The 27,357-nt window shown below is 34.1% G+C and overlaps 3 protein-coding genes and 1 long non-coding RNA gene across 4 annotated transcripts; all 4 read right to left on the reverse strand.

Moving 5' to 3' along the window:
• Positions 1–919: 919 nt before the first annotated feature.
• LOC116005919 (receptor-like protein 9DC3) lies at positions 920–2,655 on the reverse strand. The gene is made up of 2 exons (XM_031246152.1): positions 1,058–2,655; positions 920–950 (listed from the first exon to the last, which is right to left on the reverse strand). Exons 1-2 carry the CDS (start codon positions 2,653–2,655, stop codon positions 920–922), a joined length of 1,629 nt encoding a protein of 542 aa, XP_031102012.1.
• A 3,369-nt stretch (positions 2,656–6,024) lies between these two features.
• Positions 6,025–8,452, reverse strand: LOC116007612. Its single transcript, XR_004095302.1, has 6 exons — positions 8,223–8,452; positions 7,706–7,905; positions 7,441–7,531; positions 7,287–7,339; positions 7,094–7,184; positions 6,025–6,456 (listed from the first exon to the last, which is right to left on the reverse strand). It is a non-coding gene; the product is annotated as an uncharacterized LOC116007612 (long non-coding RNA).
• A 463-nt stretch (positions 8,453–8,915) lies between these two features.
• On the reverse strand, positions 8,916–12,634 carry LOC116005920 (receptor-like protein 52). The gene has a single exon (XM_031246153.1). The coding sequence runs from the start codon at positions 12,632–12,634 to the stop codon at positions 9,134–9,136; it is 3,501 nt and encodes a 1,166-aa protein (XP_031102013.1). The 3' UTR covers positions 8,916–9,133.
• A 5,912-nt stretch (positions 12,635–18,546) lies between these two features.
• On the reverse strand, positions 18,547–21,660 carry LOC116005921 (receptor-like protein 52). The gene has a single exon (XM_031246154.1). The coding sequence runs from the start codon at positions 21,658–21,660 to the stop codon at positions 18,547–18,549; it is 3,114 nt and encodes a 1,037-aa protein (XP_031102014.1).
• Between the last annotated feature and the right edge of the window lie 5,697 nt (positions 21,661–27,357).

Below are 27,357 nucleotides of genomic sequence, written 5' to 3' on the forward strand. Positions count from 1 at the left end.
TAGAAAAAGCATGCATAACTTTGTAGAAGTTATACATCCACTAGACATGGACATCTCCAAAGATTACAACCAATGAATTATCTCTTCATTTTCCTTCAATAATATTTTAATTTCTTATTATAAGAAGATTGCAAGACTAAAAATATTTACGGATATAATATGCTTGACCATTATACTAAAGAAAATAAAAGTTTGAATAATATAAACAATATTGAATCTCTCCCTCTTTATTTGTATACTTTTCAAATATTCGTTAGTCTCGAAAAACTGCTAGCTAGATTAAAATTCTAAATGAGTTAATTCCAGCATTGGTCCTCTAAGTATAGTGATTTTCCACAATTGGTACTCGTCTTTTAATTTGAAAATTTTAAACACTTGACTATTAAAATCTTTCCAATGTTGGTCATTCGTTCTGTCCCAACTGGTTAAGTGGACGTCAAATGGAGGGGATAAACAATCCTTTAACATGCTAAGTGTATAATTCTCCTAATGTCCTCTGTATACGCCGAATAAATCAAAATCTCCAAACATCCCCAACAAATTTAGTCATACTTTGGTCATCAACTATCAAAGTTGTTCAATTTAATCCCCAACTATGCAAATGTTAACCTAAAATGTAAGTTTAATGTAGATTTGGGGACCTTTTTGGACAGTCGAAGATCAAAGTAGTGAAATTCTAATAGTCCAAGACCAAAGTGGTGAAATCCTAATAGTCAAGGTACCACTTTAGGTAATAAGGGATTAAGGGATTTTATGAACACAACACTTCTGTCAATTAGGCCATCAATCAATCCATTTATGAACACAAATCTTTTTTTTTTATTACACCAAACTTGCATTATTCTATTATAGAAATATATATAGTCACTCTCCCACTACAAAGGAATAATTTATTGCATTTCATTCAAAATGAGAAGAATTACAAACCAAACACTGCAACAATCACACACCTATGCCATGAAAATGAAGACAGCAAAAACTGTAAAAACAGACAAAGAAAACCACACACTAAGACTCTTGAGTCTTGCACTCCCACTATCAATTCCCAAGTATTAACCTTATAAGCCACCGTGGTTTTCCATACTTGAATATGAGATATCCTATGAATATACCAAATGGCATGCCACAACTGTATCCAATAACAACACTTCGCCAACCAAATCCACTCCGAAGATTTTGAGAATCCTCTGCAACTGGTGCTTTCCCATCACCTCTGTCCTGGCATTTCAACGTTAGTGGAAATCCACACAGAGCCGTGTTTCCTATATAGGAATTGTTGTCAAAGGTGTCAAACTGTGGGCCATTAGGTATAGGACCAGAAAGATTATTATAAGAAAGATTTAGTACAGCGAGAAATGTCAAGGATTTTGAAAGTTGTTCTGGAATCTCGCCCACTAGTTTGTTCGATGATAGATCGAGTGCCTCAAGAATCGTCAAATTTCCCAATGATGGTGGGATATAACCAGTGAGCTGATTGTGTGACAAATTGAGAAACCGAATTAGAACTAACCTTCCCAAAGATTTTGGAATCTCACCATGGAAGTAGTTACGGGATAAATCAAGGGATGTGCAGATATTATAATGCACCACTTGAAGCTCCACCCCTTTCCACACAAGGCTTATTGAAGCTTCATAAAATGACAGCCTTTCATCATCATTTTCCCTCTGCATGGCTTCAAAGTTCTCCATATAATACCTTGGTAAAGGACCATTGAACTCATTGTGTGAGATATCAAATATATGCAGCTTTGGGAATGGAAATGTAGTGTTAGAAGTGCATGTTTCACCATAAAAATGATTAGATCTCAACACAAAAACACGCAAATTAGAAAGAGCACCCAACCAATGAGGGAATGAATCACGTAACTTGTTGTTTCCAAGATCTAGAAATTTAAGATTGTTGCAATTTCTCAAGCCTCGAGGCAATGGCCCTCCCAATTGATTGTCATTCAAATTCAAATACTCCAAGATGTTTCCGTTTATGAAAACTCCTGGGATAAACCCCTGAAAATGATTTCTTGCTAAATTAATAACAGTAAGTTCCTTGCTGAAGTTCACTAAACACTGAGGTAGCGGACCATGTAAATTGTTGTCTGATAGATCAAGAAATTGCAAGGACCTCAAACTGCACAACCATGTCTCAATTCCATAAATCAAACTTGTCTGATCTGTGTCATTACTAATTGCTGGAGCTGGAGTTGGAGCTAACTTTCCTCCAAGCTGGTTTTTAAAAACAATTAAAGTTGTCAAAAATTTCAACTTTCCCAAGCATTGAGGAATTGGGCCATGCAAACTGTTGTTAGATAAAATGAGCACTTCAAGGGATGGTTGAAGATTGCATAGTGATCCTGGAATACTTCCTTCCAACTTGTTGGAGCTAAGATCAATATATCTTAGTGAGGATATATTCCCAAGGCACCATGGGATCAAGCCTTCCAAATTATTATCTGATAAATCTATATCCTGAAGGGAAAGAAGATTGCATAGTGATCCTGGAATACTTCCTTTCAGTATGCTTGAGTAGAGATGAAGATATCTTATTGAGGTTATATTTCCGAAACATTCTGGAATTAGACCTCCCCAACTACTGATAGACAAATATAGACTATCAAGGTATGGAAGTTTGCAAAGTGTACTTGGAATATTTCCTTGCATAGTGTTGAAACGGAGAGATAGACCTCTTAGTGAGGTTATATTTTCCAAACACTGTGAAATATGACCTCCCAAACTATTGAAAGACAAATATAGATACTCAAAGGAAGGTTACAAAGTTCTCTTGGAATATTTCCTTGCTCTGTGTTAGACCAGAGCATAAGATATCTTAGTGAGGTTATATTTCCTAGACAATGTGGAACCGAACCTCCCAAACTATTGAAAGACAAATATAGAAGCTCAAGGGAAAGAAGATTGCAGAGTGCTCCTGGAATATTTCCTTGCTCAGTGTTGGATTGGAGTGAAAGATATCTTAGTGAGGTTATATTTTCTACAAATTGTAGAATTGAACCTCCCAAACTATTGAAAGACAAATATAGATGCTCAAGGGAAGGAAGATTGTAGAGTGTTCCTGGAATATTTCCTTGCCTAGTGTTGGATTGGAGTGAAAGATATCTTACTGAGGTTATATTTCCTAGACATTGTGGAATCGAACCTCCGAAACTATTGAAAGACAAATATAAATACTCAAGGGAAAGAAGATTACAAAGTTCTCTTGGAATATTTCCTTGCCCTGTGGTACGTAGACCAGAGTGAAAGGTATCTTAGTGAGGTTATATTTCCTAGACATTGTGGAACTGAACCTCCCAAACTGTTGAAAGTCAAATCTAGATGCTCAAGGGAAGGAAGATTGCATAGTGTTCCTGGAATATTTCCTTGCACTATGTTGGAATGGAGAGAAAGATATGTTAATGATTTTATATTCCCCAAGCATTGTGGAATTACATCACCAAAATAATTGTAATTTAAATCAAGACCTTCAAGGGAGTGAAAATTGCATAGTATTCTAGGAATACTCTCATGCAACACCTTGGAATCTAGAGAAAGATGTCTTAGTGAAGTAATATTTTCAAGGCATTGAGTATTCAGACCACTAAACTCATTCTTAGATAAATAAAGAGTGTTAAGAGAGTGAAGATTACATAGTGTTTCTGGAATATTTCCTTTGCAAAATGTTGTACTTGAGATCAAGGTTGGTTAGTGAACTTAGATTTCTAATTGTAGGAGGTATTGACCCGTAGAAATGGTTGCCACTCAGGTCAAGTTGTTTAAGCTTGGATAGCTTGAGTAAACTTGTTGGAAATGGCCCATTGAACATATTCCACCCACAATCAAAAGTTTGAAGTTTGCTCAAATTAGAGAATATTGCTTCTGGAATTTGGCCAGTCAAAGAATTGGCATGTAAGGAGAGGGAAGTAAGGTGTTTAAGATGGCTTATTTGGGAGGGAATAGTACCACTGAGACGGTTTTTTTCAAGGTTCAAGAATCGGAGATTTGTTAATCTTCCAATCTCTGATGGTATAAAGCTTACAAACTGATTGAACTGAGGTCCAAGAAAACTAGCTGGGAGAGACTGAAATTGTCTAGCTTTATCTTATAAACAGCTCCAGCATTATATTGTTGCAAGTGATACCCGTCCAATTCCAGCAAATGATGTGAAGATTAGCAATAGACCAAGAATGAAGAGCATCAGTATGAGCATTGAATTCAAGGGTGTTCTTCCATTTGAGAAGGGCTCTTCCCTGTGTTGTTTCAGAAGTTGCAGTCTCCAAAGGAAGTGAAAAGAGAAGGAGGTCTAGTTGGGGCCTTGGAGGCCTAGGCTGTCAGTGCCTAGGCGGCTTAGAAGGAGCTTAGGCGGCCTAGGCGGTCACCTAGCCGGCCAGCCGCCTAGACCACCATTTAAAGTGATAAACTAGGCGGTCGACTGGTGCCTAGCGCCTAAGCGGGGATTAATCGGCGTCTAGGCGGGATTTTTGCAACACTAATAACTAGAGACATCTCCGATCCAATGAATTTAGGCAATACTATTTGATCCCTTAGCTTTCTTTTTATGTAATGAATAACAAAATACACCATTTGAGATTGTGATTTTAAACTAAAAATGTGTGATGTTAACTATTTGCTACCAGAAAGTTAGTTTGAAGGACTAAGATTGATGAATAAGTGAAAGTTGTATCGTGCACAAAATGTGTCAAAAATAATATTTAGAGACTAAACATAAAATGATATAGTGTAGGCCAGGTTATTTAGATAGAGGGCAGATCTCTTGTGCGCATCAACATTTTGCTATGTGAGTCACTATATTACTATGAGTTACATCCTCTCACATGCTCTGTCGGGTAGGGACATGGGGACCGTTGAGATATATTGGAGATAGATTCAACCTCTTGGCCAGTTGGCCGGCAATGTGAATAAGTTGAGTCATCCACAACATTGACATTAGCCTTTCCAAACGCTATAAAAAACATGATAAATATTGCTAATATTCTTTGAAGATGCATGTTTGACCGATTAAATACCATATACAATGCTTGTGATTTTTATTTATGGACCGGGCATGAATGTGATGTAAAAGAAACACGTTGAAATGTGATTTATATAAATAGGTAGTGGTAGTGCCACTTATTTTTAAAATCAATGGTTACTCTACTTTGAAGACTATGACTACTAATAATGCCAATGCGCCAAGAAGATAAATACTTGGACCACTTATTTCTCCGTTCTTGAATGAAAACCACAAGCATTGTTTATGGTATTCAACAACATTTCCAATGAATATAAGCAGTATCTAATCTCTTTTCTTTATGTACTTTAAGGAATCTCAAATTCAATAAAAGATTATAAATTCAACAACCAACAACAACAACAACAAAAAACATATATACAGTAGTTGAACCTTTTCAACTTCTTTTTATTTTATTTTATTTTTATTTTTATTTTTACCAGTAAGGTATTCAATAACTAGACAGACATCTCCAACGAATTTAGGCAATATTTAATCTTTCTTTTATGTAATGAATAACAAAATACAGTATTTGAGAAGTTGACATCACTATCATTAATTTTTTAGCAATATTTAATCATCACCCCTGATGTTTGTAATCAAAGCATTCCCTTGTTTTTATGGTCCCTTTTTATGAGACCAGGTTATTTTTTAAAACTTATAAATTTAAGTATTTTGTTGTTTTTATGTAAATAGGTTGGAGTGAATCTTCAATCTGTAAACACTTTCAATTCGTATATCATTTGCAACCCAACAAAAATAAGTGGTACTGCCATACTTTCAATTGCATTTTAATTTTCTATTTATAACAAGACATCATAAAAAAAAAAACAAATATATTAGATCATTAATTAATATAAAAATTTGATATGAAACAATTTGTTCACTTAAAGAAAATTTGATATGAATTGAAAAACTTGATATGAATATACATATTGTAATTCACAAATCAATTTATGTGATATGAGCATCAATTAGCATCTATAAACTAAATCAAAACACACTACACCAAATTTGTCATTTAGCGGTGGTTCAAAACCATATCAATCTATATATCAATTAAATTCCATGCATAGCTAAAAGTAGTTTTATATCAATCTGCAGGTAGCCTAAAATTAAAGTTGATGAAGAACAGATAGATGTATCATTGATTCCATCTCCAAGAAGTGGATGATGATGATGATGAATGAAATGTGGCCTTTAATTTGCCTAGCTAGCTTAGTGTAAGGAACAGCTCGCTGATGATAATATCCCAGCTGGGAAGTTTTAAATTTGTTGTTGCTGCTGATCTACTTGCTTCTTCAATTCATTCTTCTCTGCATCTCAACTTCTTCTTTTTGTAACTGACCAACAAGTATGCCATTTTTCTTTCACTGAATTCTGGGTGAAATTCAAGAAATCAGACAGACATCTCCATGATCCAAACTTCTACAGCATACATAATTAAGCTGGCTGGCTTTCTGTGCATAATAGGGAGCATAAATATATAAAATAATTAATATATAAACTCAATAATATTTGTTTAAACGAGTTAATACCAATATAATTATTGACTATAGTAATTTTACTCAATTTAGTCTTAAATGACTTTTTGTGCTCAATTTAGTTCTCGACTTTGATGGTTTTACACAATTTAATCATTTGTTAAACATTCTGTTAGTTGACTGATGTTAGAAATATGGTCCTAATGATAATTTCTCACCTTTCATCCCATTTGGGATGATTCCTTCCCCTTCCAATTATTAAGATGAAATGCAAATCTTGGTACCCAAATATTTATTTATTTTTTTATTTATTTATGGTTGAAGTTGATTTGGGGATGAAGATCTCCATTTCTGCGTGGAGCTTAATAAATGAAGAAGAAGAAATCATGGGATAAAATGATAAATTACCATTAGAACCCTATTTATAACTCGAAGCATAAAAATCTAAATTGTCTAAAAGCATAAAAGTCGAAGACTAAATTGAACACAAAAAGTTATTTGAACTACATTGAGTAAAATTACTATAAGCGACGACGAATATATTAAATACTAAGTTTTAACTCTTGTTTAAACTTTTAGTTAAAACGGAATTCACCCATCAAATCATATATACCATTGCAGTGCTGCTTCTTGTCATAATGTTAGGCCCCACGGCATTCGTTATTCATCATACGGTTCATACCCATACCCAGGAGGCTCAAGTCCTAGTAGTCACAAAATGTATCAGTCCATACATTTATCAATGGAATGATCAAAGTAAAGTAAATGCAAGCTAGGTTATTCAATATTATTCAATTAATTATTACCAAAAACATTACTGTCGTGCAATGCTTGAGGACTTCCATATTCATCCAAACTCCTGGAAATCAATCATAGTTTAAACAAATGTATGTTAGCATTAAATCTTGCTTTGATTTGATCCAATAAATAATGTTTCAACTCATTTAGGTTTTCTCTAACCTGTAGGTAGTGTTTCTGCTGTCCAACTCCAAAGTATTTTGCTAAAGTTGCCATCTAAATCCCAATATACTTTCACTTCATGTTTCAATCTCTACTCACAAATATTACAATAAGACATTAGATAACTTTTGTTGTGCACATAATACTTATAACAAAAATACTAGAGACCAAAAAGAAGTTAAGCATAAATATTGAAATTAAAAAATCATAACCAATTGGATGGAAGATAAATGAAAACACATACAGAGCAGAGAGAAAAGAGGACCTTGATGAAATTGTACTTGGGAGGAAGTGTTACGAGGGAAGAATCCGGGACTTAAGTTATTGAGCTTTGAAGCTTCATATTGAAATCTAGCAAGCTGTAACCGTTGATTGTTCTTCCTGCTCATTGTCGTCATCCGTCAATTTTCTCCATTTTCGCCATTCTCGCTAAGTCTTGAAGCCTTCATCTCTCTCTCTCTCCTTCTGCAAATAATGACTCAATGGCTATTACTTCTTTGTATCTCATAAAGCAAGCAATGAAGATTCACCGCTTACATTTCAGAAGTGATGTTTCATTGCAAAAATAGCTATATATAATCACGGCTAAATATGTTTGCTAAATATCCAATTTTTTGTGGTGACACTTATTTACCAAACACTCATTTTGTTGTTTGACTTAGCCAATTCAAATAGCTAAAATTTGAAATTAAAATTATATAAGTGGCAGTGGCACTATTACTAGAGAATAAAACGAGTGAGGTTTGTCATAAATGAAAGGAAATGAAGACTTTTAAGTGTACCTGAGAGACTGAAATTGTCCAGCTTTATCTTATAAACCTCTCCACATTGTTGCAAGTGATACCCGTTCAATTCCGCAAATGTTGTCAAGATTAGCAATAGACCAAGAATGAAGATCCAACATCAGTATTGAATTCAAGGGTGTTCTTCCATTTGAGAAGGGCTCTTCCCTCAATTGTTCTGAAGTTGCAGTCTCCAAAGGAAGTGAAAAGGAAGAATATGAAAAGCAAAACAGATTTTGCAGATACCCCAAGTGGTCGAAATTGGGGTTGTTGGCTAGAAAACGGCAATTTTTGACCACTTTACGGTAGTCAAAATATCGAACATTTCCAACAGTTAACTATGAAAAGAAAATTAAAATAAAATTATAACTTAAGTTACACAACAAAATTAAAATAATAAAAAGAAAATATTGTATACGATAGTTTTTTATCTTATGAAAATTTTTTAATTTTTCTTTCTATACTTTTAAATTGTTCTTTAAAAAAAAATACTTTAGGAAAACTTTGAAATTAAATTTTGAACATATCTTGTATAGACCTTCACAAGTTATTTGATGATATACTAAAATCCCTTTTCTTTTTCATCTTCTGATCTGCTTCTCTGAAACTTGATAGCTTTGTTTTTCAAAGCAATATATAGCTAGTATGCATAATTCATTACTTATCTAAATTATTAATTAGAAGATAACAATATTGACAAGAGATACTTTAAACTGATAATTGATAAGAATTACAAACCAAACACTAAAATCACATAACAATACCACAACAAACCCAACAGAAAAAACGGTAGAAAAAGACAATGAAAACCACAACCATATAATAAGAGATAATATATATTCATTGCTTCAAGGTTGCTGAAATTCCTCATCAGCCTGCTCCTTCTTAATTGTTGCATCTCCACTCCACTCTCAGTTCCCAAGCACTAACCTTATAAGCCATCGAGGTTTTCCATACTTAAATATGAAATATCCTATGCCAATACCAAATGGCATGCCACAACAGTATCCAACAACAACACTTCGCCATCCAAATCCAATCCCAAAATGATGTGAATCCTTCTCATCCGGTGCTTGCCCTTCACCCTTCTCCTGGCACTTCAGTGATAGTGGTAATCCACATAGAGCAGTGTTTCCCAAATAGGAATCGTTGCTAAATGTGTCAAATTGTCGGCCGTGCGGTATAGGACCAGAAAGATTATTATAAGAAAGGTTCAGTACAGCAAGAAATGTCAATGATGTTGACATCTGTTCAGGAATCTTACCCTCTAATTGGTTCCACGATAGATCTAATACCTCAAGAATGGTCACATTTCCCAGTGATGATGGAATACTGCCGGTGAGATGGTTATGCGACAGATTGAGAAACCGAATGAAACGAAGATTTCCTAAATATCTTGGAATTTCACCTCGGAAACTGTTGTTGGATAAATCAAGGATTGTGCAAATATCATAATGCACCACTTGAAGCTCCACCCCTTTCCACACTAGGCTAATTGAAGCTTCATAAGATGACAGCCTTTCTTCATCATTTGCACTCTGCATGGCTTTAAAGTTCTCCATATAATACCTTGGCAAAGGACCACTGAACTCATTGTGTGAGATATCAAATATATGCAGCTTTGGGAATGGAAGTGTAGTGTTAGAAGTGCATATTTCACCATAAAAATGATTAGATCTCAACACAAGAACACGCAAATCAGGAAGAGTATCTAACCAATGAGGGAATGAATCACGAAGCTTGTTGTTTCCAAGATCTAAAAATTTAAGATTGTTGCAATTTCTCAAACCTCGGGGCAATGGGCCTCCCAATTGATTGCCATTCAAATTGAAATACTCCAAGATGTTTCCGTTTATGCAAACTCCTGGAATAGACTCCTGAAAACGATTTCTTGCTAAATTAATAACACCAAGTTCCTTGCTGAAGTTCTCTAAACACTGAGGCAGTGAACCATGTAAATTATTGTCTGATAGATCAAGATTTTGCAACAAACTTAAACTGCACAACCATGTATCCATTCCATAAATCAAACTAGAATTTCTTGTTTGATCTGTGCCATTACTAATAGCAGGAACTGAAGTTGGAGCTAACATGCCTCCAAGCTTGTTTTTAGAAACAATTAAAGTTGTCAAAAATTTCAATTTTCCCAGGCATTGAGGAATTGGGCCATCCAAACTGTTGTTGGATAGAATGAGCAGTTCAAGAGATTGTTGAAGATTGCATAGTGATCCTGGAATACTTCCCTTCAGCTTGTTGGAGCCAAGATGAATATATTTTAGTGAGGATATATTTCCAAAGCACCATGGGATCAAACCTTCCAACCCAATCTGTGCTAAATTTATTTCCTCAAGAGAAAGAAGATTGCATAGTGATTCTGGAATACTTCCTTCCATCAAAATGTTGCTGAGGATATAAAGTTTCCTCAGTGAGGTTACATTTCCCAAACATTGAGGAATCGAACCGCTCAAACTATTTTCTTCAAAAGAAAGGCCCTCTAGGGAGTGAAGTTTGCAAAGTGTTTTAGGAATATTTCCTTGCAATAGCAAGTTGGTGTAGAGGTAAAGATATCTTAGTGAGGTTAAATTTCCCAAACATTGAGGAATATGACCACTCAAAGCATTTATATACAAAAACAGATTCTCAAGGGAGTGAAGTTGGCAAAGTGCACTAGGAATATTTCCTTGCAACTTATTAGAGGCGAGATCAAGATATCTCAATGAGGTTAAATTTCCCAAACATTGAGGAATCAAACCACTCAAAGTATTGTTCAATAAATAAAGATCCTCAAGAGATTGAAGTTTGCAAAGTGTTTGAGGTATGTTTCCTTGCAACATGTTGGAGCCAAGATGAAGATATCCCAGTGAGGTTAAATTTCCCAAACATTGAGGAATCTGACCACTCAAAGCATTGTTTGATAAATAAACACCCTCAAGGGAGTGAAGTTTGCAAAGTGTTCTTGGAATATTTCCTTGCAACATGTTGGAGCCAAGATGAAGATATCCCAGTGAGGTTAAATTTCCCAAACATTGAGGAATCTGACCACTCAAAGCATTTCTAGATAAGTAAACACCCTCAAGAGATTGAAGGTTGCAAAGTGTTTGAGGAATATTTCCTTGCAACATGTTGGAGCCAAGATGAAGATATCCCAGTGAGGTTAAATTTCCCAAACATTGAGGAATCTGACCACTCAAAGCATTTCTAGATAAGTAAACACCCTCAAGAGATTGAAGGTTGCAAAGTGTTTGAGGAATATTTCCTTGCAACATGTTGGTGTAGAGATAAAGATATCTCAGTGAGGTTACATTCTCCAAACATTGAGGAATCTTACCGCTCAAAGTATTGTTTGATAAATAAAGAACCTCAAGTGATTGAAACTTGCAAAGTGCTCCAGGAATATTTCCTTGCAACATGTTGGAGTCGAGATAGAGATATCTCAGTGAGGTTAAATTTCCCAAACATTGAGGAATCTGACCACTCAAAGTATTGCTAGAAAAATAAACACCCTCCAGGGATTGAAGTTTGCAAAGTGCTTTAGGAATATTTCCTTGCAACATGTTGGAATAGAGATAAAGATATCTCAATGCGGTTAAGTTTCCCAAACATTGAGGAATCTGACCACTCAAAGCATTGCTAGATAAATAAACACCCTCAAGGAAGTGAAGTTTGCAAAGTGTTCTAGGAATATTCCCTTGCAACATGTTAGAGTAGAGAGAAAGATATCTCAGTGAGGTAACATTCTCCAAACATTGAGGAATTATACCACTCAAAGTATTGTTATATAAATAAAGACCCTCAAGGAAGTGAAGTTTGCAAAGTGTTCTAGGAATATTCCCTTGCAACATGTTGGAGCCAAGATAAAGATTGGTTAGTGAACTTAGATTTCCAATTGTAGGAGGTATTGACCCATAGAAATTGTTTCCACTTAGGTCAAGTTGTTTAAGCTTGGATAGCCTGACTAAACTTGTTGGAAATGGCCCATGGAACATATTCCATCCACAATCAAAAGTTTGAATGTTGCTCAAATTGGAGAATATTGCTTCTGGAATTTGGCCAATCAAAGAATTGTAATTAAAGGAGATGAAAGTAAGGTGTTGAAGATAGCTTATTTGGGAGGGAATACTTCCAGAAAGATTGTTTACTCCGAAGTACAAGAACCGGAGATTTGTTAATCTTCCAATCTCTGTTGGTATGAAATTTACAAAACCATTCCAACTGAGGTCCAAGAAAACTAGTTGGGAAAGATTAGCAATAGCATATGGAATTGATCCAGTAAAGCTGTTNAAAAGGGTGTTCTTCCATTTGAGAAGGGCTCTTCCCTCAGCTGTGTCTGAAGTTGCAGTCTCCAAAGGAAGTGAAAAGAGAAGAAGAATATGAAACAGGAAAGAGAGCAATAATATATGAGAAGTGGCCATCTATCAGATCACTATGTTGATTAATAAGTTGTGGGGTGGTGTAGGTGAATATGTAGTAATGTAGGCTATTTATATAAGTGGCAGTGGGAGTATGTATTAGTACTAAGAAAATTAACATCCGAAAGCAATAAAAATTAAAGAGAGAAAACAAATACATTATGAGCTCCTAAATTTAGAGCTATTCGATCTACTCAATGAACAACTGCAATTGATTTTTAATTTTTCTTACTATAGTTTGGTAAATAAATTTAAAATTACCCTATTTTAATAAATAATATCTGAAAGTACCTTGTTTTGGGGAAAAGACTCGTATAATTTGTAAGTCAATGAAGTACAAATTCTACAGGAACAAATGATTAAATGAATTAATAAACTTATAATAATTACGGCATGTTAATCGTAAGAAACACGGTGGTTTTGACTGCAAAATTAATTGCGGACTTTTCGCATAAATTGCAGACTTTGAACGGCCAATGAAAGATGATGAAATACATATACCAATTTTAAAGTACACCAATTCAAGTATTTTCTTTAAAAGTTGCTTTAGATCAGATGATTTAAAGTACATATGAAATGGGATACTTAGGCAGTTAGGCAATCTCTAACCCATATTACACTCAATTGTTATATCGTGGATCATGGTCCAAAAACGGTACTGTTTCTTTAAGTAAAGAAACGGTTGTTGTCACATCTCAACAGAGCTCTATAAATGAAACTACAGTTCATATCAAAGCTCTCCAAGTTAAGAGAGAGTTAAGAATCAATCAGAATCGTAGATCTAAAACGATCTAATTCCAAACACCCACCATTACGGCAAATGGCTTAAAATCTCTGCTGATCTTCTTGGCTCTACGTGGCCTAGATACTTAATGGAAGCAATTCATTTTTCAAGTTCAAATTCCAATTAAAATATTAATCCAATTTTAGATTATGGAAAGAATCTGACGATGAGATGTCAATTTCAGAAATGGAAGCAATCCAAAGTTGAGTACTTAACGGGTTAGCAGTAGGAAAAAGGACAGTCTAACTTGTTTAAAGGTTTGAATGGGATGAGTTTTTCTCTCACTTTTGAACCCACAGCTATTCAATCATTTTTACATTTGATCTTTAATTATTAATTTTTCTATATTTAACCTCACGACTTTTAAAATGTTACCTCATTTCGTTTTTCTATCTAATTTCTTATAATCGGTGATCAAAATTTTTAGTTAAAAAATATTATAGAAAATGAGAACATTGTCATTCACGATAAGTCACTTGATCATTATATACTCATGTTCAATAATACATAGATACAAATTTGGTCACGGTGACCGAAAATTAAGTCAGAGAACTAAATGTAACAAGATTTTGAAAGTTCTGAAACTAAATGTGAAAACAAATAATAATAGTAGTTAGACACCAACTATGAAAATACTCTAATAGCCATGAAAGTTAAAAAAAAAAAAAAAAAAAAAAAAAAAAAAACCTAGACATAAAAAAATTAAGTGCAACAAGTAGTTCATTAAATCATAAAAACCACATGAAATTTTGACGTGTAATCATAATGAGTGACTCAATGTGATCAATTATAATATTTATGAAAGTGAATCTAGTTTATTTTTTCAAATGTTAGATTTATATGAGTGTACCATAATAATTACTACACGAATGCACCACAACAGTTCTAAACATGTCTGGAGGACGTGCGGAAACCTTGCAATGAGTTCCTATAAAAGTTGCAGTGCATTTCGTGATGAATTTCAGATATACAGTGCATTGATGTAATAATTGTGGTGTATTCATTCAGTTTGCACTTTCGCATTTGAACCGGACTAATTAAAAGTAATGTGAAAATATGCTTCAAAGTAAAAGGTTTGGACTAATTAATTTAATCCATCTATTTGGCTAAATTAATAGTTGAGGATTGTTGAAAAAAATGAAAAAATTGTGGGATTAGTTTTATAAATATTACAAAGTTGAAAATTTTTAATAATTATAAAATTGATCCGTGTTTGTTTTACTAATTAAGCAATTGATTTACCCTGATTGCAACCCCCATTTTTTATAGGATGGGTTATTTTTATTTGAATCCATCCCTATATATATAGGCGCACTTGAGAACCATCAAAACTATTTTTTATTTTTTTTTGAGTACTACTGCCTCTGTTACAATATAGTATCTGTTCATAGCTACTTTCTCAACCTACTGAAGCACAAAATTAAAAATTAATTAGCTTAAAACTGTACATTTAGAAAGATCTAATAAACACCCACCATTATGGCAAATGGCTTAAAAGTTTTGCTGATCTCTGATCTTCTTGGCTCTAGTGGCCTTTTTGAGTACTATTTTTCGTAGCGACTTTCTCAACCTACAGAAGCAGCACAAAGAGTTAACAGTTGCCTCCACTGAGGCTCGAACCACTCCCATCATCCATGTGAGAGTGTAAATCGGGACACCGGTTGTCACTAGACCACAAGCTCTTTGACCACAAGTTCAAATTCCAATTAGAATCCAATTTTAGGTTGTGTAAAGAATTTGATAAGATGTCGATTTCAGAAATGGAAACAATCCAAATTAAAGTTGTTGAGTACTTAATGGGTTAGCAGTAAGAAAAAGGACTGTCTACTTGTTTGAAGGTTTGAATGAGTGGAGTTTTTCTTTCACTTTTGAACCCACAATTATTGAATATTTTTACATTTAATCTCACGATTTTTAAAATATTGCTTCATTTGGTCATCCAATCTAATTTTCAGTTATCGATGATCAAAATATTGTCCTCCACGATAAGTCACTTATAACTATTGTACTCTCATGTTCAATAATATATAGATACAAATTTGGTCACGGTGATCGAAAATTAAGTCAAAGGACCAAACGTGACAAGATTTTGAAAGCCGTGAAACCAAATAAAATAATAATTATAATAGTTAGGGACCAAACGTAAAAATTGTTCCAGTCATGAAAAAGAAGTAAAAAAAATCCACGATATATGCCATAAAAAATAGAAAATTCTTCTTACCCCTCCTAATTTTTCACATCTTAATAAATTCCTTCAATGGCATGTCTTATAATTATTGGGTGCTATGAATTGGCTGCCCCACTAAATTTTAATTAAAAATGTAAAATAATCAATCAAATAATGTCATGTCAGGAAAAAAAATAATTGAGAAAATATTTTTAGGGGTGAGTAACTCAATAAATCATAAAACCACATGAAAATTTGCCGTGTAATCAAATCCTGTGACTCAGTCGTCAATTATCGAGCACAAGAATACCTGAATGTTACGTTTTCTAGTAATTTCTTTTTCACTTGTCTTGGCCATGAACAAAAGCCATCCATAAGCATTGTACAATGCAAGTTCTTCATCAACTAGACAAGTACATATCAAACTGGAATTATTCAAACTTGTAAATTAAATCATATCGTTGAATTGTTTGCTTTTGCATAAATTGCTAACAACTCCATTACTCACGCACTGCATTCTGTGCATACTTGGACTTTGAACTGACAATTTTAACCGCTAAGATAACAAAACCTGAAGACTGAACCCACCATCTCACCTAGCTTCATTAATAACCTATAACCTCAATTTATATTACAAATAATTGAAGGATTAAATTTATACCGTGATGTTTGAAAAGTTAGAAAAGTTAAATATAAAAGTTAATTAGCATAGATTAAAATTGATTATTTTTAATATAATCAAAATGAGTATATTTAACTTGTGATAAAAGTAGTAGTAAAGATGAGTATTGTTGTAAATAGATAGGATCTGGAAAATTGATGGAATATAATGTACAGTTTTGTTGGAAAAATCCAAAAATAATAATTATGAAAGAATTTGGATTTATAGAAGAAATTAAAAATGAAATTAGAACTTGTAACAAATCACAAATTCAACAGAAGTGATAAATTCATCACAGAAAAAGCATATAGACAAATCAAGACCTTTTCTTCTTCTTTCTTTTTCACTTGTAAGGCACTCAATACATCTCCAATGAATTTAGGTAATATTTAATCTCTTTCTTTAATTTTTATGTCATGAATAACAAAACACAACATTATATTTGAGAAGTTGACATCGCTATATATCATTAATTTTTAGTTTGTTTTTGGATGTTGTGTTTTTATTTTGTTTTGTTGGATTTTGTCAATAATCTACCCATTCACATTTATACAAGTGGCACTGTCAGTATCATTAGCCATTTGTTAGAAGACTTTTGAATGGCTTAATGTAGGCTATTTATATAAGTGGCATTGCCACTATTACTAGTCTTTGATGAGATGTTACAAAGTTGATAAGTATTCAACGCATGGGTTAGAAAATAAGACAATCAATAGTTACTTAATGGGTTAGAAAATAAGTTGTTTTCCCACTTGACTTGATCGTGAGTATGAAAATCAAAAAGTGCTTGCACGAGCAGCTCAACTGGATACAGGGGTGAAGTTCGGGAGAAGAGATCAGGGATTGAGTCTTACCAGTGACGGTAAGGGGGTTTCTTGTGCCCAACCTTTGGGAGAAGAAAACCAAAAAGTTTAATTTGTGGAATTGATTCATCTATTTTTTTTTTGTAAATTTTTTTATAAAATTTTTTTTTATTAAAAGAATGCTGTACTGCTAAACTAACATGCAATGGAAATCTCCGATCAATACAGGCAATGTATAATCTCTTCACTTTCTTTCTATAATTTTTTTTTATCAAAAGAATTTTTTTTTTTTTGAAAAATCAAAAGAAATTAAAACTGCTAAACTAATATACTTTTAACTTAAATAATATACTCGATCACTTTATGAAAGAGAACAAAACTTATGAATATATAATATAAATAATATTGAATCTCTCCCTGCTACTTTTATTATTTTCAATTTTTAATTAGTCAAGGAAGATGGTTAAACTATAATTCTAATAAATTGTTAAAATTACAAGACAAATAAAAATAACTCTCTTCCGAATTAAAAAAAAAATAATAATAATAATAACTCTCTTCCCCCTTTCCTCGCAATACCACCACCACCACTTCCTCTCCTCTCCTTACTAGATCTATCTTTTCTTCTCCTATCACTTTTACTGGGAGTCAAACTTGAAATAAAATCTTGTGATTATTAACAAACAAACAAACAAACAGTTCGACCAACTCAGTTGGGGTTGTCTAAGTAGATGCTTAACTTGTTATTGAAATTTGAAAGATAGGGGAAAAGTGAAAAGAAATGCAGTGCAAATGTTGTTTAGCTAGCTTTAAGAATACTACATTGAATCGATCTTGTCATATGGGCAAACATGAAATCAAGACAAGTTCCATAAACACTAAACGGAATGTCTCTAATCCATTTTCTAAAATTATCAAAAAGAAAATAAGCTGATTGGATAATTTTACCCTTGCCTAAAATGGACATTGGCTGGAAAAGATCCCGAAAGGATCAAAATGCCCAAAAATTAAATGTTTAGGATGACTGAAAGCAAAAATGATAATTTAGGATTAAATGTGAAATTGCCACAAAGGAGGAGAGACCTCATTTGCAAGCTCTACAAGTCTGCACTTGTCCCTGCCCACAGTCTTGTTGGAATTATAATAGCCAAGCCATGCCTGGTATGCAGCCTCTTCTAATAAGGCCCCCAATCAATCCTTTTATGAACACAAAGTACAAATCTTTTTTTTTTTTAATTACCAGACTTAAATTATTATACTAAAGAAATATATTCACTCCCCCCCCCCCCCTCCCTCCCAGCAAAGCAATAATTTATTGCATTTCATTCAAAATGAGAAGAATTACAAACCAAACACTACAACCACACTCCTATGGCATGAAAATGAAGACAACAAAAACTGTAAAAACAAACAAAGAAAACCACAACATACCACACACTAAGATTGCTGCATTGATTGCTTCATCTCACCATCCTCTTCACTCTTGCACTCCTACTACTATCAATTCCCAAGTATTAACCTTATAAGCCACCGTGGTTTTCCATACTTGAATATGAGATATCCTATCAAAATACCAAATGGCATGCCACAACTGTATCCAATAACAACACTTCGCCAACCAAATCCACTCCAAAATTTGTCTGAATCCTCCACATCTGGTGCTTTCCCTTCACCTCTGTTCTGGCATTTCAAAGTTAGTGGAAATCCACACAGACCCGTGTTTCCTAAATAGGAATTGTTGCCAAATGTGTTAAACTGTGGGCCATTAGGTATAGGACCAGAAAGATTATTATAAGAAAGATTTAGTACAGCAAGAAATGTCAAGGATCTTGAAAGTTGTCTTGGAATCTCGCCCACTAATTTGTTCGATGATAGATCAAGCGCCTCAAGAATTGTCAAATTTCCCAGGGATGGAGGAATGTAACCAGTGAGCTGGTTGTGTGAGAGATTTAGAAACCGGATGACACTTAACCTTCCCAAAGATTTTGGAATCTCACTATGGAAGTAGTTACTAGATAAATCAAGGGATGTGCAGATATTATAATGCACCACTTGAAGCTCCACCCCTTTCCACACAAGGCTTATTGAAGCTTCATAAAATGACAGCCTTTCATCATCATTTTCCCTCTGCATGGCTTCAAAGTTTTCCATATAATACCTTGGTAGAGGACCATTGAACTCATTGTGTGAAATATCAAATATATGCACCTTTGGGAATGGAAATGTAGTGTTAGAAGTGCATATTTCACCATAAAAATGATTAGATCTCAACACAAGAACACGCAAATCAAGAAGAGTATCTAACCAATGAGGGAATGAATCATGAAACCTATTGTTTCCAAGATCTAGAAATTTAAGATTGTTGCAATTTCTTAAACCTCGGGGCAATGGCCCTCCCAATTGGTTGTCATTCAAATTCAAATACTCCAACATGTTTCTGTTTGTGCAAACTCCCTGAACAAGCCCCTGAAAATGATTTCTTGCAAAATTAATAACAGTAAGTTCCTTGCTGAAGTTCAGTAAACACTGAGGCAATGGACCATGTAAATTGTTGTCTGATAGATCAAGAAATTTCAAGGAACTCAAACTGCAAAACCATGTATCTATTCCATAAATCAAACTAGAATTTGTTGTTTGATCTGTGCCATTACTTATTGCGGGAACTGGAGTTGGAGCTAACATGCCTCCAAGCTTGTTTTTAAAAACAATTAAAGTTGTCAAAATTTTCAATTTTTCCAAGCATTGAGGAATTGGGCCATCCAAACTGTTGTCGGATAAAATGAGCACTTCAAGAGACTGTTGAAGATTGCATAGTGATCTTGGAATACTTCCCTTCAGCTTGTTGGAGCTAAGATAAATATATCTTAGTGAGGATATATTTCCAAGGCACCATGGAATCAATCCTTCAAAATTATTGTATGATAAGTCCATACCCTCCAGGGAAAAAAGATTGCATAGTGATCTTGGAATACTTCCTTTTAGCTTGTTGGAACTAAGATAAATATATCTTAGTGAGGATATATTTCCGAGGCACAGTGGGATCAAACCTTCCAATAAACTATTGTCTGATAAATCCATAACCTCAAGGGAACCAAGATTGCATAGTGATCTTGGAATACTTCCTTTCAACATGTTGGAGTAGAGATAAAGATTTCTTAGTGAGGATATATTTCCAAAGCACCATGGGATCAAACCTTCCAAACTATTGTGTGATAAATCCATATCCTCAAGGGAAAGAAGGTTACATAGTGATCTTGGAATACTTCCTTTCAACATGTTGGAGTAGAGATAAAGATATCTCAATGAGGTTATATTTCCAAAACATTGTGGAATCAGACCTCCCGAATTATTAATGGACAAATATAGATACTCAAGGGAGGGAAGATTGCAAAATCCCTCTGGAATATTTCCTTGCCCAGTGTTAGAATAGAGTGAAAGTTCTCTTAGTGAAGTTATATTTCCTAGACATTGTGGAATTGGGTCTCCCAAATTATCAAAAGATAAATACAAATACTCAATGGAAGGAAGATTGCAAAGTGCTCTTGGAATATTTCCTTGCTCAGTATTGGAACCGAGAGAAAGACACTTTAATGATGTTATATTCCCTAAGCATTGTGGAATTACATCACCAAAATAATTGTAATTTAAATAAAGGCCTTCAAGGGAGTGAAGATTGCATAGTATTCTAGGAATATTCTCATGCAGCACCTTGAAATCTAGAGAAAGATGTCTTAGTGAGGTAATATTTCCAAGGCATTGAGGATTCAAGCCACTAAACTTATTGTTATATAAATAAAGCGCGTTAAGGGAGTGAAGATTGCATATTGTTTCTGGAATATTTCCTTGCAACTTGTTATAGCTGAGATCAAGGTTGGTTAGTGAACTTAGATTTCTAATTGTAGGAGGTATTGACCCATAGAAACTGTTAGCAAATAGGTCAAGTTGTTTAAGCTTGGATAGCTTGACTAAACTTGTTGGAAATGGCCCATGTAACAGATTGTGCCTACAATCAAAAGTTTGAAGGTTGCTCAAATTGGAGAATATTGATTGTGAAATTTGGCCAGTCAAAGAATTGGCATATAAGGAGAGGGAAGTAAGATGTTGAAGATGGCTTATCTGGGAGGGAATAGTACCACCAAGATGGTTTCCTCCAAGGTCCAAGAACCGGAGATTTGTTAATCTTCCAATTTCTGTTGGTATAAAATTTACAAAACCGTTCCAACTGAGGTCCAAGAAAACTAGCTGGGAGAGGTTAGCAATTGCATATGGAACTGATCCAGTAAAGCTGTTATTAGGGAGGCTAAAATGGGTGAGATTTGGAAATGAAATGAAGTCAAGGCTTTCAAGTGTACCTGAGAGGCTGAAATTGTTTAGCTTTATCTTATAAACAGCTCCAGCATTGTTGCAAGTGATACCCGTCCAATTCCAACAAATGTTGTCAAGATTAGCAATGGACCAAGAACGAAGAGCATCAGTATTGAAATGAAGGGTGTTCTTCCATTTGAGAAGGGCTCTTCCCTCAGTTGTTTCTGAAGTTGCAGTCTCCAAAGGAAGTGAAAAGAGAAGAAGAAACTGAAAAAGAAAAGAGAGCAATAATATATGAGAAGTGGCCATCATCTATCAGATTGTTTGATAAGTTGTGGGGTGGTGTAGGTGAATATGTAGTAAAGAAGGGTATTTATACAAGTGGCAGTGGGAGTAGTGACGAGGTACAAGTCTGCAAAGTTGAGTAATTAATGGGTTAGAAAATACTTAATTGGACATTGTCGTGAATGGAAAAACCACGTACTGGACAACGATATCTCTTTCTTTTCTTTCTATAATTTTTCTTTAAATTTTTTACAAATAAAAATCCTCAACCAATAGATTTTTTTTTTACCAGTGAGGTATTCAATAACTGGACGGACAGACATCTCCAATGAATTTAGGCAATATTTAGGGTGTGTTTGGTTGGTGGGTTTAGGCATAAGGTATGGGTATCAAAGTGATTGTTATTGTTTGGTTGATAGGTTTTTAGAATATTATTATGGGTTTGGAATACCCCATTAATTGGAAAACTCATACCCTAAGGAAATAAGGGTTTCATTTCCATTCCTCATTTCTTCCCCAACTATTAATAATCAATCTCATCCCCTCATACTACCAAACATGCAAAACACTTTCACCAAAACCTATTATAATTATTGATATCTATACCGATTCTGATTCCTATGTGCGAACCAAACACACCCTTAATCTCTTTCTTTTTATGTGATGAATGATAACATACACCATTTGAGAAGTTAACATCACTAGGGTTTTTATTTTGTTTTATTTTTTTGTTGGATTTGTTTCAATAATCTACCCGTGCATATTTATACAAGTGGCACTGTCAATATCATTAGCCATTTGTTAGGCCTTTCCTTAATAGTGATCGGTTTTTTAAGAGATTTTACAGGTGTGATTAGGAAATAGAAAATGAGAGTGGAGGAAAAAAAACTAAAGAAAATAAAAAACTAAAAGAAAATTAAATATATATATATATATATATATATATATATATATATATATATATATATTTACGCGCCTAGGAAAGTTGCACCTCACGGCGTGAGGCGCAACTTTTGTAGGTCCCACATTAGTTTGCAAAAACCCTTAATTAGCATAGCAACCCTTTATCTTCCCTCTTCTCTCTCTCTCCTCCAACATGTCAAAAAACTCCTCAAAAATTGTGCTAAAATGACTAATGTGGAAGGCCTTATTAATGTAGTTTTTTCGCGGTTTTTAAGAGTTTTTGTAAGCGTGATTAGGAAAGAGTAAATAAGTGAGGGGGGAATTAAAACAAATCAAATTTAAAAAAAAATGAAGTTGTCAGACGACTGAAGTTGTCGAAATGCGCACAGCAGTCGAGCATAAAAAAAATTGCTCAGGTTTTACTGTAGCATTATCCTTCATTTGCAGAAGGATCCCTCCCCCTCTCTCTCATCTCCTCTCTCATCATGCCAACATAGCTAATTTTATGACATTAACCCCAAAATATGTGTTGGTGTGGATGCGAGTTAATACCCAATATAGTCCTCGACTATAGTGGTTTTACTCAATTTAGTCATAAGTGACTTTTTGTACTCTATTTAGTCCTCGACTTTAATGGTTTTACCCACTTTAGTCCTCTGTTAAGAATTCTGTTTGTTGGGTGTTAATAACAAGGTTAACATGGTAATTTCATTTATATTTTATTTTTAATCAAATTAATTATTAATTATATGTCCTAATTTCTCTCCCTCTTCTGCATAGTTGATACCGTTCTCTCATTCCATTCCTCAGGCTGTAAAAACATACCATAAACACATTGACAGATAGCTAATTTCTAAATAAACAATACACTTCCTTAAAAAATATATAAATATATTTGCATCCAATGCACAAACACCTTCATAATTTAAACAGATTTGAATCCCCATGAGTTAAATCCACATTATATTAAAACATATTTGATCTAACAACAGTAAGAAATGAGTTAAATCCACATTAAAAAAAAAAAAAAACTACTAACAAAAATTTTTTGTGGGTACCATATTTTGGCGTGCATTTGTATCCAATTCTTCATCTTGAATCCCCCATGGTGTGTTGTTTCCAGTTCGGCGTTTGCTCCCAGTGCCAACAATGGGTAACAGGTTCAACAATCGTTGGAGTGCTTTGCCGTGTGTTTGCTTCTGGTGGGTTTGCTTTTTATTCGCTTCCGGTGAGTTTGCTGTGTGTTTATTGGGAAGGAAGGGAGGAAGAATTGTATCGGCAGAAGACTAAGAAGAGTGAGGGGGAGGGGGGAATTGTATCGGCGACAGAACAAGACAAAGAAGAGGGAGAGAAACTATGATATATAATTAATAATTAATTTGATAAAAAAATAAAATAGAAATGAAATTACCATGTTAACCTTGTTATTAACCCCCAACAAATAGAATTCTTAACAAAGGGCTAAAGTGGGTAAAACCATTAAAGTCGAGGACTATATTGGGTATTAACTCGTGTGGATGCTCTTATGAGACTTTTGATAGCACAAATTATTTTTATCATAGAGTACAATTTATAATTTTTAGTTTTTTGTATATTTGATCATTTTAACTAAATCTTTGATAGAAAATAATCGGAATAATCACATTTCTAATTTGGAACCAAAAGTACGGAGGCGATCAAGCAGTTGTGATTTTGAACTAAAAATGTGTTATATTAGCTATTTTCTACCAGAAAGTTAGTTTGAAGGATTAAGATTGATGAAAATTAAAAGTTGTATCGAGCACCAAATGTGTCAAAAATAATATTTAGAGACCAAACATAAAAATGACATAGTGTGAGTTATTTAGATAGATGGCAGATCCCTTCTGCGCACCAGTATTTGGGAGAAGATAAGTGGTATTGCCACTATTACTAGATAAGTGGTATTGCCACTATTTCTAGTCTTAAGTGAGATGTCTACAAAATTGATGAGTATTTAATGGGTTAGAAAATAAGACAGATAAATAGTTAAGACATTTCTATTCTCCTTTTTTTTTTTCACTTGACCATGTCATGAGTAGAAAAACTATAAGTTTTGTGGAAGTTCATCTCACTTGACTATGTCATGAGTAGAAAAACTATAAGTTTTGTGGAAGTTCATCCACTGGACATGCAATGGAAATCTCCAATCAATAAAGGCTATGTGTTGTCTCTTGATTTTCTTTCTATTATTTTTTCCTATCAAAAGAAAACTGTTAAACTAAAAATTTTAGCTTAAATAATATAATATAGACAATAGTGAATCACTCCCGTAATTTATATCGTGGACCACGGTGCACAATGCATTGTGCACCCCGTACCAAAATGAATTATGTGTATTCTAGGTAATCATTCTGTGTATTCCAAGCAATCATTCTGTGTATTATAGGCAACCGTTCTTTGTATTCATGTTAGTAATACATGTTGAAATGTGTTTGTACATTCGAATGTTTAGGAGGATGAGTTCTGTGTATTTTGTGTCAATATTCTATGTATTCATATTATTAACACAGGTTGCGATGTGTTTGTGCATTCGAATGTTAGGAGGATGAGTTCTGTGTATTTTATGTCAATATTATGTGTATTCCGGGCAAACGTTCTGTGTATTCTAGGCAAATATTCTGTGTATTCTAGATAATGATTATGTGCATTATAGATAATGAATTCCCTAGAGTCATTCACGTTCGCGTTCACTAACATCAAAATGATGTCGTTTCGGATCAGTGTCCACAGTACTCTGGACCCTGGTCCACGATATAACGATTGAATCTCTCCTTACTATTATAATTTTAAAGTTTTAATATGATAAGACACATAAAAAAAATATCATGAATAAAATTGTATCACATGTTATTTCAAGAAGTCCAATAGACAACTCTCTCAATGAAAGTCGAGCTTAGAACTTAGATTTGAGCACTTTTATTTATGTAATTTGCATCCATATCTCACTTTCAATCATCCTTCCTGGTTATGTTGGTTATTTTTAGTCTAAACTAAATATGAAATTTTCAGCATAATTCCAAATTAAAATTGAAACTAACTCTTTATTTCTTTTAACTTCAGGTAAAGATTAATGATAATTTAATACAAGTCAATGGTCAATAATGGAGAAGACAAATATTTGTACATTTCTAATTGTTTCTTTTTCATATGTCCTGTCCATGAATGAAATCACAAGCATTGTCGTATATATTGTTTAACAAATAGACAAGGAAATGCATATTCAAAGACATGCATATTCAAAGAATATTGTCAATATTTATAACCGTGTGGAAAAGATGATATTGTACCTATAAGAATAGAGCCCCAGTCTAAGTATGGGTCAACTTATTCACATTGTAAGTTGTCACACTCACTATCTAGTTATAGTTAAGAAATGTTATGTTCTAGCTGCTAGTTATTCCCATACAAACATCTAGAATCCAAGAAAATAGAGTCAATCCAAGAAATTAAATGATCTTGAATGGAAAAACCATAAGCTTTGTAGAAGTTATTCACCCACTGGACATCGACATCCTCAATGAATGTAGACAATATATTGTCTTTTCATTTTCATTCTATAATTTTCTTCTTATCAGAAGAAGATTGCAAAACTAAAAATTCTAACTTACATAATGTATATACTCAACCATTATATGAAGGAAATAAAATGTTGAATAATATAGACAATATTGAATCCCTGTCTTTCTATTTTTATACTTCAATTTTTAATTTTTCATTAGTCTTGGAAAACCACTAAACTAAAATTCTAAATTGTTTAATAAATTAATATGACAAGACACATAAAATAATATTGTGAATAAATCAAAACCACATCACATGTGACAGGATGCATATAATTGGATAACCATATTGATCTTGGATTCAACCCTTACACTTTTGGTCTAACCCGAAGTAGTCAAAGCAATTAAGACAGTCAAATATTAACAGTCGGAAGCTGAGCTAAGACCAGGTGTAACAGTTGCACCTAACACAAAGTCAATGCACTTATTAGGGTGCATTGCAATTATTAAGAAATCATTGCACTTATTGAGAAGGTTGTTGTACTTATATGGACCCGTCGTTGCACATATCAGACTAGGCAAGTATAAATATTAAGCCGTTGTGATAGTCACTGATAGCATGGGGACACGGTCAATCTTGTACTCAAGCTCTTAGCAATATTACTTGTCTTTGTTTACTTATACAAATATTCTCTAGTAACATTATTACCAGGTATATTCATTGAGAGCCTGAAATCAACTTTCAAGTAGGCTATCACATGTATCATTCCTTCTCATCAACAAGTTTAGAACAATAGCACAATTTGGATCAGGCAACTCCCCTAGTTCCCGCAACATGAATCTCAATGGCAACGCTAGTGGACACGGCTGACCAACAAACTCATGTGATCTCCTCGATCAACTCAACAAGATCCGTAGCGAAGGGCAACAAGAGCTCGAAGCACCAATTTAGCTTGTGAACCTTTGGGCCATTCAGCAAGCAACAAGAGCACTGGCTCACTTGGTAGAAGGGGTGCAGAATCTGGTTATCCCGTTGCCACGGTAGGATGAAGTTGAGGTGATATCAACACAGCGAGAGAGAACCCGATGGCGAGAAGCAACGGGTGGCCGACCTTTCTCTCGAGGAAGGTAAGGGAGGAGGCTATTCAAAGGGGGTGTGGTTAACTGGACAGTGTGGCTTACCAATTCTAGGTTCGTCCTAGAATGGTTGGGCGGAAGGGTGCGTGTCTAGGAGAAGTTGGGACCAAAATTAAGGGTTGAGGGGTCATCAAAGAAGAATATAACCATGAGAAAGACA

The sequence above is a fragment of the Ipomoea triloba genome, chromosome 15, assembly GCF_003576645.1.
Source record: "Ipomoea triloba cultivar NCNSP0323 chromosome 15, ASM357664v1".
Lineage (NCBI taxonomy): Eukaryota > Viridiplantae > Streptophyta > Magnoliopsida > Solanales > Convolvulaceae > Ipomoea > Ipomoea triloba.

Bases quoted from the DNA above. Each gene is read 5' to 3' on its own strand.
- LOC116005919 (XM_031246152.1), bottom strand. From the start codon at position 2,655: ATGCAAGGAAATATTCCAAGTACACTTTGCAAACTTCCATACCTTGAT. The intron at 951-1,057 runs GTTAATACTTGG...TTCATGGCATAG, and splicing joins AAACCACGGTGGCTTATAAG to GTGTGTGATTGTTGCAGTGT.
- LOC116005921 (XM_031246154.1), bottom strand. From the start codon at position 21,660: ATGGCCACTTCTCATATATTATTGCTCTCTTTTCTTTTTCAGTTTCTT.